The sequence below is a fragment of the Ischnura elegans genome, chromosome 11 (assembly GCF_921293095.1).
Source record: "Ischnura elegans chromosome 11, ioIscEleg1.1, whole genome shotgun sequence".
In the NCBI taxonomy this organism is placed as follows: Eukaryota; Metazoa; Arthropoda; class Insecta; order Odonata; family Coenagrionidae; genus Ischnura; species Ischnura elegans.
In genome coordinates, this window is record NC_060256.1 from 13,099,723 (window position 1) to 13,115,555 (window position 15,833).

At 37.6% G+C, this 15,833-nt stretch overlaps 1 protein-coding gene across 3 annotated transcripts in view; it reads right to left on the reverse strand.

The window, feature by feature from the left end:
• Nucleotides 1–15,833, reverse strand: part of LOC124168180 (endothelial PAS domain-containing protein 1-like) — a 515,843-nt gene that overhangs the window by 313,884 nt on the left and 186,126 nt on the right. For all 3 annotated transcript variants that reach the window (XM_046546310.1, XM_046546308.1, XM_046546309.1), the window contains exons 3-5: nucleotides 9,094–9,245; nucleotides 5,517–5,699; nucleotides 3,841–4,058 (exon numbers count right to left, since the gene is read on the reverse strand). In XM_046546310.1, the coding sequence (XP_046402266.1) occupies nucleotides 3,841–4,058; nucleotides 5,517–5,699; nucleotides 9,094–9,245 (553 nt within the window). The remainder of the gene's footprint in view (nucleotides 1–3,840; nucleotides 4,059–5,516; nucleotides 5,700–9,093; nucleotides 9,246–15,833) is intronic.

The following is a 15,833-nucleotide window of genomic DNA, read 5'->3' on the forward strand; positions in this document are numbered from 1 at the left end:
TAAATTTTGTTAGTTAGACAGAGAATATTTGGCCAGGATTTCCAACCGATTCAGAACTCATCTTAAACATTTTAACACTTTCATTGCTCACAGACAAGAAAAGACGTGAGAAATCAACCAAAATGGCATCGATTACTGCCAACAAGCCAAGGAGACCAGTGTGTATGAGTGAAGCATCAACAGTGGCACTAAAACGGCGCTTACTTTCTGAATACACCTCAAACCATAGCTAACTCATACGAATTATTTTCTCTGCCAGAAGTCAAGGCAAAGTCAAAGATGGTCAAGGCGAATGATTTTTCCTCTGTGGATTTTTCGCACTACTTAGGCATAGAGTTACCTTCCTGGTCGTTCCATACTTCTTACATCAAAAGTGGCATCAAAGTTCTCTGGCAAGTTTTTTTAAATCTTTTCTTCTTGTGACAATCCCAACAGAATTTTAGAATAATATGAAAGATTTGAGTTTTGATGCAGCGCACAGTTCTCAGCCCTTGACTGCATTTGTGAATTTGCTTCTTAGTATCCCAGGGCCAGGTTGATCCACCTACAAGTGCTCCATGCATCTATGAATGCTTATCCCAGGTATCAAGCCTTTACATTTCTTTTCACTTTACTGTTTCCATCCATTACCATATCTATACTTCCCATCATCAATTTAACATTTGATTCTTTTCGACTTTCACATCTTTTTATCATTTTTCTGAACTATTTCATGACCAGGTTTTATATCGTTTCTGATTTTTTCTTGATCATGTCCTTGATTGACCTCAATCACAACATTATAACGTTTTTGCAGGAACTTTCAACCCATCTCTCCTTGTCTTTTTCCATTCTTTAACTACTTGATTCTGTAGTGTACTTGATTACGCGATTCTGATTCTGATTATTTGATTGATCTGCTAAAACACTTCATCATTTCTCACATTCTCATACAGTCTACTCTCTTACATTAGGACTAAAATGGCACCACAGCAGCCAAATACAACAGCCCGCTTTTCTTCAATATACCTTCCACCTACCAAAGTCATGAGATTTGCAAGTTATTCAGTCAGCATAAAAAAATCAATGGCCTGTAACCATCAACAGCTATATGATCAACAAACACAAGGTAAATAACCATCAAAATGTTGCCAAATGGGTTGGACTGTTTAAGGAAGGCATAAACAACACCCATGACAAAGAAGGGACCGAGAGAATAAAATTTCATAAGAATTTGCTCAATTCTCTGTGGCATTTTTTAGTGTTCCATCCCCCAAATTTCTGGTGCCCCCCCCCCCCCCCAGAAATTCCTCCGAACTTATCCGCAGAACTTCTCCCACTAAGGACTTTTCGCACTAAGGTTTTTCACGCAAAGGATTTTCGCGCAAAGGCCCTTCCACTCAAAGGCTCGAAGGAGACTCGAAGTCTCGGAAACTCGAAGTCTCGGAAACTCTGCCTCCGAAATTCTGCCTCCAAAAACAGCCTCCGAACCAGCCATACCTGGAGAGCAAGTCTTATATAGGTAGTGCAGCAGAGGAATACCTACTCCTTGGCAATCAAGGGGAAATGGGTGCTGAGTACCCAGCTTGCAGTTTGGAGTGAGAAGTATTACCATAGTCCTATCACAACTCTCTCTCCCTCCAACACCTCACCCCACTATGTCTCTCCCCTCCATGAATTCCAATGAATCTCCCAGTGATGTCTCCAACCCAGAAGATAAAGGGGAAAATTCCGGCCTGCATGCTGTTCCCCCTCCTACCCCGGCTGGGATGACTGATACTTGGCGGAGCTGCGAGTCAACAGGGGCGCTTTTTGGGGCAGATTGGCAGCTGATTGAACATTGCCCTTTTTACCCCTCCACTCCTTGGCAAAATCCCTCCCCTCCACACTGACACGTCTCGGAGTACGCAAGGTCTCTTTTTGCTCGGGCGCTCGTGGTGGATGGATGGCGTGACTGACATGGGTGATTTTAGCAAAATTATACAGCTTGTACTTAGTTTGGTAATGTTTCCTATGGGATCATTTGTTATCATCGTTGTTTTCTGCAATAATTCTGATTTTGAATAGTTCTACTTCAAATAGATATTGCTTGAAAATAACTCGTAAATTTTTTTTGACAAATGTTTCTTGTGTGCTGATTTCTTGTTTGTGGAGTCTTTCCCTGAACCAGCTTGTGACCGATGATTGGAGTTCCCTATGTCTGGGGCTTACGTGCACAATCTTCAAGATTTAACAACGTAACGCCACATATTATTGAATGATTTCATAAGAAAAGCAGGTGGAAAAAAATGTTTGAGATAACTCTAGTAGGGCAATTTAGTACCAAATAGAAGGTTTCCCATCCATCTCACAAAAAATGTTGAGTGAGCTAATGAGTGCAGTATCTTTAATATTCGGATGTCTTATGTAATTACAGAGTCAGAAAAAGAGTTTATACACAGAAACGACTATGCTAAAGGTTAAAGGATTTAGTCTTTAGCAAAAGATAAGCTGAATGGGGAGAAATACCAAGTTGCCGATAATATCTATGATGGGAGAAACACAAAGTAAGGAGAATACATCAGTGCTATTCTCTGTCTATTGATAATCCCAAACAGGTGTTTCAGACTATCAATTGACAAAATGCAAGCGGAAAAGGAAACATCAATGCCACTAGTTTCTTCAATAAGTGATGATTTTCAGTTTCTATTTGCAGCCAAAACTCAAAGCCAGAAATTATAAAACCACAAGGTGCCACTTGTCCCACAGCCCAGAAACATGAGAAGCAAAAGTGGCTGAATTATGGTGGCCACTATAGGAATAATTTGAGCAGATGAAGTTGGTGACTAATGGCTACCACATTAACAGACCACTAAAGCAAACAACTACGTCACCCTGAGGCCCAAAGTAAGCGCTTCAGTCGCAAGGAACAAAACTTCAAATACAATGCAAGCAAAATGTTAGCTACAGGTCATGAAAGGCCCCAACCATTAGCAGCCACGTCAGCAGAGACTTTTAGGCCTAAGAATTGGAGGAAAGCTCAACACTCCTCAACATTAATGAGATAGCAAACTCAAAATTTTGTTGCCTTCTTGCACTTTGGAATTTTACAAATACATCTTTCAATCAATATTCAACCTATTTGCAATACATTAAACTGAATTCTCAAGTATTTCACTATTTATTACTCTTAACTGATATTCAAAATTATTTTTTCACATGAAATTAAGAAATAATCAGTATCAGGCTCCACATGGTATACGTCTTCTACACTGATTCATGAATGAACGCTGTTTTCTTAAAATTATCCATGCATAGGATAATTAGACAACCTACACCCAATTCCATAAAATATTTTATTCCGCACAAGGTCAAGTACACTTGTTGAATGATAATTTTCCAAAACAATGAGAAAAAGAATCAGAGCCAAGAGCCATGCAGACTAGCAAGCTTGATAGTGATTTTATCCACAGGGCTACATAATTGGTGCAATACTGGGTTGCTGCTGGCTTCCAATACACCTTAATAACCATCAATAAATCACACAAGCTTTCAACAACCACTAGCACTAGAAGATCTTTCCTTTTCCTTCTTTAATTCCCATGTGGAGAGTTTACCATGTCATTATGATTTCCTTGAAATATGAATATCAACTACTATCTAAATATTCCTAGCATTCTCGATTCTGCCTTGAATATCCCAAATGAGTGATCCTAAGTCTTGATATAAATCAATTGTTAAATAAAATTGAAATTAAAATCATGCATACAGAATATTCTCTCTATGAGAGAGACTACTATGTAGTAGAGAGTATGTCAAAATAAAGGTGATCCTTGAAGGGCTTAATATGTAAAAGTAACAAATCATAAGAATTCAAATTACCTTTCATCAGCATAAGTGAACTTCATATCCAGGCTGTGCTTGCTTAGGAAAGTCTGTTTTCCCAGAGGGATCTCAATGTTGGATGGGTGAGGGATGGGCTCCCCAATAGCCACCAGGCAAGGCTGCTGAGGGTTCCCCACACCATTCTGCTTATCCTTGTCATTCAACTTGGAATCGTCTTGGCAGCCAGAGAGTAAGTGACCCAGGCAGTGGATAACCTACAAGAAAGAAATTTATTCTTGTGTTACACACAACAAATAAAAACTATCTTCACAATGTATAAAGATGGAGCACCTTCATTTTTACACCAATTACCTATATCAAGAACCATATTATTTTGTCACTGAACTCAATTCCTAATGATGGAAAAGTACCACCTATGATAGATAGATATGGAAATATGTAAGCAATTGATTTTTGCCAAATACTTTAGCAAACATTTTAGCATAGGAATATTTCCTAGTCCAAATTTTCATTAAACTAATTCTATATCCTTAAGAGAGGGACGAGGGGAGAGGGAGGAGGGAGAAAAACTTGAGGCTCTAACAGTAACAGGATTTAAAAAAGGGACAATTGAAATCGACAATCAAATAAAGCTCTATCAGTTCATAGATCATAAAACCACACACCATGTCTCCCTTTTCCCTCATCCAGCATCTATCCTCACCCATCAAGTTCAGCACCCTATAATTTTCCCTGCATTCAGTCTATCTCACCTTATATGCTCATATTACATATAAATGCATGGACCTATCATTTACCCTCCTTGTAACAAAAAAAAGAATTTATTTTCATGGTAATTATTAAGGTTAGTTCTTTTTTCAGGTTAAAACAAGGCATCTTTCAACGAAAAAATATGCATTAAAGGATTTTTCTATAAATGGCAATATCACAGTGAAAAATGCTAAAATTTAGTAATAAGATTTATAAAAATGATTTCTACATTAAATCAGTACCACCCAGGGCAGTAAAAACCTTCCGCTCCCAATGCATACCAATTTAATTTCTATAATTCAAGTTGCATTTTTGAACCACCAGAATTCAACACCATCACTTATGTATATTTTCTGTTTATTTCTTCTTTCTCAGAGAACATAAAAACTACAAGTGAATTTAAAATGGATGTTGGATAATATTAAATCATTGTTCAATCACACATTCAAAATCAATTCTATGTGAAACTACTTCAAATAATATACTATGCAAAAATATGGAGATGCCAAAACAGATAAATGCAAAATCAGTCAATTTTACACTTTAGTAAAAGCATAAGCTAATTTTTCCAACATAAAAATTATTTGAACCATACCTAGTACACAGTTTGATGTTTTTATATCATTATCATAGAGAGATAAAGTTAACAAAATTGATTAATATGATATTAATAACTATCAAAAAACTTGAGGCTCTAGCAGTAACAGGATTTAAAAAAGGGACAATTGAAATCGACAATCAAATAAAGCTCTATCAGCTCATAGATCATAAAAAGCTCTATGATATGGAATACTTAGTTAATAATTGAATTAAAAAAATATGAAAAAGTAAACATTAAAAATTATTAGCATTAAAACATATCAAAATAATTAATTATATCAACACTAAAATATTCTTCATTACCATGAATGAATATCAGGATAAAATGTCATAGCAACATTAATGCCTAATATTAAACTCACCTTATAAGAAGCTGATTTTACATTCACATTTCTTCCCTTGCTGGTTAAGGTGCACTTTAAACGGATAAAAAATGATCTTGGGACTGATGGCAGTGAAACAGATTTCGTTGACAGGATCTCAGTAATTTCTTCATGGTCGCAGGGGTGAGAATAGTCATATATGCTATGACCCATCATATCAATCTGTGAACAGGGAGTAAGTTATTTCAGTAAATAAAATAAAGCATACATAATGAAATAGAAAACAAGGTGGAACCAATTCAAATGAATGACGACATTTAGCAAAAAATAATCCTTTCTTAGCTTAAGAAAGCAAATATAGCATGCTCACAATGACACAGAATTATGTCACACGAGATCCATTTCCCTATCTCAATAATATCATATGGAGGAATGGATCTCATCATGTACTTTTGGCCATTATCTAAGCCTTTAACTAATGTCCTATGATTTAAATGGGCATGTATCATAGGCACAGATCACAGAGGTATTTTTTTAGCCCATTACACTTATGTCACCTTGCTATCCCAGGGACTTGTAATAAGAGGAGGACCAGAATTAATAAGAGACAAACACTCAACTTTGCCTCTGATTTCATGGAAAAAAGGTGCACCTCTTTAATGAATTGATACGGTAATCCATTAAACACTATAATGATCAGCTGATCTAATCCATTTTCTACAACCCCCATGATTCCAACCAAGAAGGTATTGTTTAGAAGACCAGTGATTTGGATTTTATTTGAAATGAAAATGTATTTTTTGCTAACACTGCCATAAAAGTGAAGCTATAAGTAAAAATAAATTAGTAAAATATACAATGTGTGCTGGGGCAATGTTCAGGTTGAATTCAAGACAGGGAAGTCAACCTGCGGCATGACTGTGGTAATAACATGGTTCCCACCCAAACTGAAATATAGAATTCACGGTTTTTCCCAGGTTTTCATGGTCTAGATGTCGTCAAATTCACGGTTTTTAGACAAACTTTTTTAGGCAGAAATATTGATTGCGTAATGATCATCGGCCGCAGGTTAACTGAAAATTTTACAAACGCGACAGACGCCGTGAATGCAAACGCAGCAATGAAAGTGCTCTCTCTCTCTCCTGACGTCACTAGCAAAATTCAATTCCGGCTTAAGTTTGTGAGCGGGAAAATGAAGGGACCAGGGTGCCAGGGAAATTAAGAAGTGCCTGAAATTTCGCCAGAGTTAATGAACACTTTGGTTGCCAGTCTTCCGGCTTTGGTACAGGCTTAAGGTCAATGTGTCGCCACGGCACACGGACCGACAATTGCGCTTAGAATATGCGTGTGCAGATAAACGCATGGACAGTGTCTGCGCATGACTGACCTTGAAACATGATCGACATTTCAATTTTTCTTTTGCTCTTTCAATCAGAGTTCTAAAATCAAGTTCGAGAGATTTTTAAGGTTTACAGATGAAATTCACGGCTTTTTCCAGGTTTTTTCACGGTAGACGAAATTCACGGCTTATTCACAGATTTCAGGTTTTCACGGTTAAGTGGGAACCCTGAATAAGGACTCAAGGTTGAGAAACCGACGGAACTTAGAATATAATCCTAACATCTGTGCTTGCTTTGAGGATTTTGAAAGAGCAGAGTTCTTAGAGTGGACGGGTGAGACTAGGTGGAGACCCTTCAGCTGCTAGAAACTTTCATGAATACGAGTTACGGTTACTGCAGGAAAAACGTACTCCAGTCTTTGACCATCCCACTCTCTAAGGCCCATCTTATCTTTATGGCCTAAATTCTTTCTTTCTCGAATGGAACAGTTTGTAACCATTCCTTATAACCAAAAAAGGTCCCTCCCTTGCTTGTTAAGGGTTGCATTTCATGTCCTTAAGGTATGATGCTATCTTAACCAATGTGGGAAAATTACAATCAATTTCCTTTGTGTTTTGTTTAATACAGCATGAAAGTATGATAATTAAGCATAAAAGTATGATAAAACTTCTTCTAATATTTCTTATATACATTTCTGTCAATGAAATAATTTCACCTAATTTTCTGATATTTCCCTAATCCATTCCTTTATGATTGGGGCCTACCCGGAGGGCCCTCCATAAAAGGGTTGGAATGAGATTACAAGGGTCTTTGATCTGCACTGCACATACTTGCAGTAAAAATGTCCTGGCTTACTGGGAAGCCAGCTACAAGCAGTCCAAATTGTGGTCACTGCACCACAGCTGGAGAGCAAAGCCCTTACTTTAACCACATAGAGGCGGTTGCTCTTGGATTGCTAGTGGCATCATATGTTCAGCAGTCCATACCACCTTGTCTGTATAGTCTCAAATTTCCACAGGGAAGAATGACACCTCGGCAGCTTAACTGACTAAAGCACTGGACCAGAAATAGGGGGTCCGGGTTTGAATCCCCTGATGTGGTCAAGGGGAATGATGTTTTCTCTGTGGATTTGAACGATTTGTGCATTTCGGGTGACTTCGTAAAATATCACCATGGCTATTCCCGGTATTCTTAAATTAGAGTACCAGCAATTCAGAAATGCTATGGACTTGGTCCATTTTTCAGATGCAAAACAAAATTACTCTTTGCCGATTAGCTGAGCCCTGGTAACTATCTCATATCTCATAAATCTTATTAGCACCATGAATACATATATTTCCTCAACTTTGTAACGAAAGTAGGGGCCAAAGTTGATCACAGTGTGTAAAAAATGTATATACCAGGTTGTGCTTCATGCAAATACACTGAATTGTTAGGAGCAGTGATTGTGAATTGAAGGTGTGGGGTAAACCAATGCAAAATATTTTGGATGGGTGGTCAGTTGCCATGCCGTAACGTGTTACAGCTTTAGAAAAATGTATCAGCAAAGAAAGGTACTTAATGGCCACCAGCATCTAAGAATTCACACTTTACAGCGTGATAGAGAATGAAGTATAAAGAGCTATTTCTCAAGCATCCAATGGGCCTTATTAGAAACTAACAGGACACCCGGCATTGCTCAGGAAGGATAGCACCCAGAGAGAGAAGAGGGAAACATGGAATTCATGTCAGGTCACAAGGCACAGGAACAAAACAAGTATGATGATGGTATACATATTAGCAGCAAACAATGGAAAAATTGATTTCCGTACACCACACACAGAACACGTAGCTTATATCCCACCCCACAACATTGATCGTTATGTGTGTCCGTACGTGCATAGACCAAAAACTTCCTCTGAACGCATTCCCCAGCAAAATGGATTGAACCGAGATGATTCATAGTGAAGAGTAGAAAGTGTGTGTGTGTGTGTGCCTTTTGGTCATGTCTTCCCAGTGAGCGTGTTAAGAGGTACCCAGCAGAATGTCCAATCAAAGAAGTTGCATAACGTGATGTAACAAACGGAAATGAGAAATCGACGCTCCAGAAGCAGCACCACAGGATCTGGGGGCATGAAATGCACCTACGTACTAACTTTGGTTGCAATCTATGCTGCCGCATGCAAATGCATAGAGGACAGACAAACAGACATCCTCTTTCATGTGTATATAGATTATGGTGACAATAGAAACAATGAACAAAGTACCATGAAAACTGAACCTATGCAAAGACACACCTGAGTCAATCCCAGATACTGGTTAACGTTTTCTGAGAGGAACACAAGCTCTCCATCCCCCGAGACCACCATCAAAAATCCTTCCAGAGCTTTAAGGAATAGTGAATCATTCATATGGCATTTGGGTAGCTTCTTCTGGTCAGCATCCGGTACTGGAAGAAGAGAAATGCAGACATGGTGTAAATTATTATTTGCACAGATATTGAGGATGGAATTCACAAAATATATTCCTTAAGGAGCAAGGCAATGAACAACAACCTTAATTTTTCCCTAATACCACCCGATTATTTTTTGAAATCGTGAAATAAAATAGATATATTTTAAATTTATTTCATTGATAAACTGCAGAGAAATAGAATTTTAAATTAATAACAGATAAACCTTCATTAAATCAAAAATGGTATAGACTTTTACCCATCAAATAACCTTAAGTTTGACTAGTACCTTAGTTCCTAATTTCCAACATATTTCAAGTATCAATTGATCTCAGTTTCTCGAAAAGAAATCACAGCAAGAAAATTCAACTGAATTACATTTGACACTATGCCACACAACAGACTCTCCTTGGAAAGAAAACTTAAACACCTAATATAACTGCGGAAAGAACTTTCTTTATATAGAATTTCATTTGACAACTAGACAACATTTACAAAATACATGGATTTAAGTTTTTTATTATAAATAAAAAAAGAATTAAAAACTAACAGCTCACATTTTGCAAACCCTTGCTAATCCAACTTCATCAAGAAATTAAATTGATAATAAATACATTCAAACTTGCCTGAAATGTACATAACTAGTGGAATAGCATTTAATATAATAAACCACATGTAGTCAATTTAAAAATATTAATGACAGTGCAAACATTATCTCTTACTTTTCCGATTATTAGGTGAAAAATTTCACCTGTTCCAGCAGCAGGGAAAAATAATTTTAAATTTTCATCTGAGGGGCGCAGTTCTATGATGCTATCCAAAGAATAATTATATACTACAACTATATATATGCAAGCTTGTAAAAAAATCTGCAAGTGGATATCTACAAAAAATGCGGTACTTACAAAATATTATTAACTTAAATCAATTTTTTGCACACTTTCAAAGGTATGTTTTTTACCACATATGATACTATTAACTGAATACACACACACATCACCATTCACCATAAATGTTATTACAGAAATGAATTTCTAATGAAAAATGTTGACGAAATCTGCTTCTCGAATTTAATATAAAAAATGGCAACTTGCGGTGGTGCAACAGGAAGTATACTCATTAGAAACTTAGCTATTCATGTTAGAAAATCGGCCAAGGCTCACAAACACGCAAAGTGATCACATCGAAATTCATTATAAATGAATATAATTCGTTTTTAAAACCATAAAAATGCCTTATTTTCTTATAACAACAAAATCGACATTAATCAGGTTTTATACGGTAGTTACACCAAGCATTTATTAATAGATAAAAAGTGGATACTTATCTCCAAGGTCGGATCAGGAATTTTTTTCTGGGGGTCAAATGGGTCAACCAGGCAAATGGTCTTCTCAAATTTGAGAATAAAAACAACATGCAACTTTAATTACGCGATTAACAATCACTGTGCGAAATATTCTCTTTATTTTAATAAGAAATTTGTCACAATGGAATTAAGTGATTGAGGCTCTGTGAAACAAAACGAACGAATGATAACCGTGTTAAAAAATGTAGTCTATTTTTTAAACGTCTGGGGAGTTGGGAACATGCCCCTGTTCACATCCCCCCCCCCCCCGCCCCAAATCTGAAATGCCTATCTAAATTCTCAAAAATCGACGTAATTGAATTAGTATTTTCAAAAGTGACTGAAAAAGGTAAAACAAGGCACTGAAAAACAAAACTTTTCACGGTAACACCAAAATATCCCACGCAGCTAAAAAAATGAGAAAATTGAAATAAATAACTCCTCCGTCCGATCCCGTTGCCATAACAACGACGGTAGCTGGAGGCCATCTTGTAACCATGGATACCGATATCCTTTAGATATCTCCGCTCTACGGCTGGTATTATCCATTCCAGTTGATGTATTTATAAAAACTCAACCCCCCTAATGTAACTACTAAATATACTCGGTGGCTCCGAAAAATGCACACTTACCAAAAGGAAGCCGAGGGAACGGTTAAACTTAGAAAAACGCCTTGAGAAAAATAAAATCGCCAACCGAAAATGAGAGAATATAGTGAGAATATTTAGGAAGAATTTAAGAGATACGGCAACTCCAAGAGGGAGAGAAACTACTGAATCCAATAAGACCCGAGAGAAATATATGAGGGAGAGACACAACATCCACGCCCTAGTTAAATAATAATGATTGCAGTGAAAAATTCGGTCCCGAAAGTGAGGCAACTATTTAAGAAATCATGATACTGAAATATCAAGTAAGGTTTAAATCTAATATCATCATTCAAGGACGATAAGAGCAAAAATATACGTAATTGAATAAGGAGTGAACGATGAATAGGAAATTATATTTCAATTAAAAATAGACTCACCAAAAATATTTAAAATAAACATGCGCAACAAAATAGACCCTTTATTTCTCCACACTTAATTCATACAAATAGTACTTAAATACTTAATAGATAGCATGCGGCTCCTAGGAACAAATAAAAATACGTAAAATAATATTTTCATGTCTTCGAAAATGCTATTGTACGATGTTACATCATAAGAGCAGCTCACATGAAAGAACTGTACTTTGGACGCGCTGAAAACCTCCATAAGAGCTTATGCAGATGGGTATGCAAACATCTATGTTAAGTTCTTCTATGTAGTCTCAGTTCAAGGTTCAAGTTTACACGGTGCTCCAACACAGGCACCGAGTCCGTGACTCATGCTTTCTGCCAATCTGAAGTTCTCATTCTGCTATTAAAGTCTTGGCTATTTAAGGTTTTACTAGTCCTATTATTCTAGAGAGAATTAAATATAGTAATATGTTCAATGTGTTAAACGGAACAATAACCATATTTATTTATTTACAATAACCAAAATATAAATCTTGTAAATGTTTACAATAACCTTATGTTATCTTATGAAAACCGACTAAGTTTAATAACTTCTTCCATACTCCTAGTAATTTTTAAGGTATGCTCAATTCGTAACCCACCACCGTATTTTCTGCCACAAAACAATCGCATACTAGAGTAGTCAAATGCAACGGTAAGAGTATTCACCGAAGTTCCCAACCACCAACCAAATCTCACTTAAGAGCAATTCTCAAAAAAATTCTCGTCGGTGTTTTATAAGCTATTATTTTTCATATTTAATCTTTTAATAGAAAAGGCGTTTTTTTATTTCCCCGCGTAAACCCTTTCCATAAAAATGCTAAATTTTCATAAGTTAATAACTAAAAATGAACAGATGTATCAAGAACCCGAAACATTACATTTTTAAATGCGATGGTGGTTGGCGTAACATGGTGAAACTCCTTCATGATGCACAAAGGTTAAGAAAACACTTAGCTGTTTCACAAAATAAAATATATTGCGACCGGTTTCGATACAGCGTATCATCATTGACATGCTAAGTGTTTTCTTAACCTTTGTGCATCATTACATTTTTACTTAAAATTTAATCCTCAAATGATTTCCGGAGTTAATTCGCGAAGAAAAAAATCACTCATAGGGTGGACGCGACAATCAGCACGAATACATATTTGTTGACACATTCACTAACTTTGCAAAAAAAATCACGTTAACTGATTTAGTTATAAAGAATTCAGCGGTGAAAAGCCTCAATAACTGGAATATGCGAATCTCAAGCATTAATTTGTGCAAAAATATCGATAAACTCCCTTTTCAATGATAACATATCCTGGAATGCGGCGATTCCGAGTAAAATCAACCATTTAGACAGCGAACCAACCCAAGCGCAATAAAAGTTATTTTTTCTATTTAATTCATAATTCGATAAAATGAAATTGCCATTACTAACACAATACTAACCGTCTTCCAAATGCATGCACTGTTCCTTCTCGTCAACGACATTTGACTTAATAAACTGAATTACAAATACATTTTAATCTTTTTGCAAGATCTGATGACGGAAGTAATTCCATGAGCCAAAGCCAAATAAAAGCTTTCAGCAAACATCAAAGACTAGGGAGAATCCAAATCGTAAAAACTAAAAGAGAGATCATACAAGAAAGGAGTAAAGCTTTGTACTCAACAAATCATATAGGCTGACTGGTTTGAAGAACTAATTATCACACGTGCATGAACGTTTCGCGCCGATTGAACTCGGAGGCCATACGAAGGAGTAGACAGAGTTTGCAATACAATGGGGGCGGAACAGTTTCATATCATAATAAATTACCTTTGACGCAGTGAGAATAAAAAAAAACTGACTGGGTATTTGCTTCGCGCTGTATGGGGAACAGTGCCATAAGACCTCTTTTTCAACATAGCCTGTGCTCTCAATAGTGAGAGAACAGCATAATACATAGCCAGCCGCTAATAAGATAGGGATACGTGGAGAAAACCCATTTAGTGGGAAACAAACACCCAGCCATTTTTAACCCCAACGCAAAATTCTCCCGGAATCGATGGAATTATATATTACTACACAGGGGCGTAGCTAGGAATTAAGGCTGGGGGAGGTTTCGGTGCAACTAATACCGGGGTGTGTGGAGGGTATGGTATACCCACCAGGATAAGCGATAGGTGCGAGATTAATAAATTTCGGAATTTTGAAGATAAACGGTTCAAAATGGTGAGTTTTAGGGCTTTCTGAGGGATATTTTATTATTCTTGCACTATTCTATTAGTAATATCAATCCAATTAAAAAAATGGATTGAACTTAAAAATTTATCTGAGCTCTGGGGGGGGGGGGGGGGGTTAAACCCCCAAAACCCCCCCTCGCTGCGCCACTGTTACTACATATTCATATGAACGATTTCATTAAACTTCACGATGCCCAACGATGGGTACATGGATAAACTCAGTAGAGGAAAAATAAACGAAAAATAAGAGGAGGGAACTTACGGGGAATAGTTGTTACTTTAGAATTTTCGATGGGACGCTGCCCATCTGTCTCAAGTGAGAAGAGGAAGAAAAGTGAGGGTAGAAGGTATAGAGATATGTAGAGGAGAAATTAAAATGCTTAAAAAAGTAAGCAAATTCACAAAAATAAATTTTATGGATACATGCATGTTTCCCCGGCGTATAATGCCAATTAAATGCTGCCGGGTTAACATCTAGATCAGGATCGACGATTTTTGCCGACGTTTCGATGAGCGGCTTGACCCTCAAAACGTCCGCAACAGTGAAAATCCTGACCAAGCTGCAAAACCGACAACAATTTATCATTCACATGTCCACCTACAACATGTATTTCATTATTAACTACTTCTCAATCGTCGCCAGGAATAGGTTTAATGTGCATAAAACAGCCCCCAATCGATAGTGTAAGCAATTTTCGCAACTTGAAAATACAACATTCCACCACAACCACAGTTCGGGGCCCTGATAAGTAAAAAAATCCGGATTTTTGAGCTAAAAAAACGACAAAATTGACGTCAGGGCCTCAAATTTTGAAGATTCTGAGATAAGGCACGTTAAAATGTCACGCTCACGAAACTTTCTAGAGTCCGCCGCTAAAAGACTTTCCTGAATACGGCAGCAAGTTTCGCAACGGAGTTGGGATTTGTTCGCATTTTGAAGTCCCCAATGAATCTACATCCTACACCGCAAGCTACCTCATTCAGGCGTGTGGCGGGGGTGTTGGGACACCAGCCGTTATCAAATACTCAGGAAGTTTGCACACGAAGATCCGCCTAGCTTTCATTTAAGTCTTTAACTGTTACGGGGGAAAATAATTCCTTTCCAATCCGTTAGGCAAAATATCACTCTTTCACGGTTTTTTGGACCTATAAATATAGTTGGGTTCGAATATGATGTTCTCCGTGTCGCTCCTAAACATATCTATTCTCAATTGCTCAAGCAATCTAAGCCTATAGTGTGTGTACCGTAGGGTGGCGCATGGGCCCGCCAGCTACCTGAGCCCCGAGCGCCAGGAGGAGTAAAGGCCCGACTCAAGTAGCTGGCGGGCCCGTGAGCCACCCTACGGTATGCAGACTATAGGATGCTGCCTCCGAGTCGCTAACGGCTCCCAGCCTAATTCGTTTAACATCTGTGTAAAGCTTTCTGTGCGCCCGCAACATTTTTCGACGAATCGCGCAGCTTTCTTTTGTATTTTACCAAGTTCAAGGGTTAAGCTTTTCTGCGCCGGATCCCCATATGTTCGCTGCATATTTTAGGTCTGGCCGGACGCGTGCGAAATAGCACCTCTCTTCTAATTCTCCATCCGAAAAACTTACCACAACACGCTTGACAAATCCTAGATAAAGTAGTCCACAGTTCTTTTTTTCTGCGGGGACATTCTTGCCCCGAAACAATTCATAAATGCATCCACAGGCAGTGGCGGCTTGCCCATGAGGACTCTCGGACGCCGCCCCTCCCAAATTTTTTAAAAAGGAAAAAAAAAATATATATACCCATTTAATTATAATTATACATCTAACTAACAAAAGTGTTTTTTCCAATCGCATACATCGAAAATGTAGGAGAAACACGCAAAAATAGCGCGAGATTTGTAGCCGTAGGGCGCTGGTCAGAACGTCCCAATCCATCCCCATGCAGTTATATGAAGAGTGGTAGTGGTGGGGGCTGGCGGTGCAATGACGCGTCTAAGCTTGTGCCTCTGTG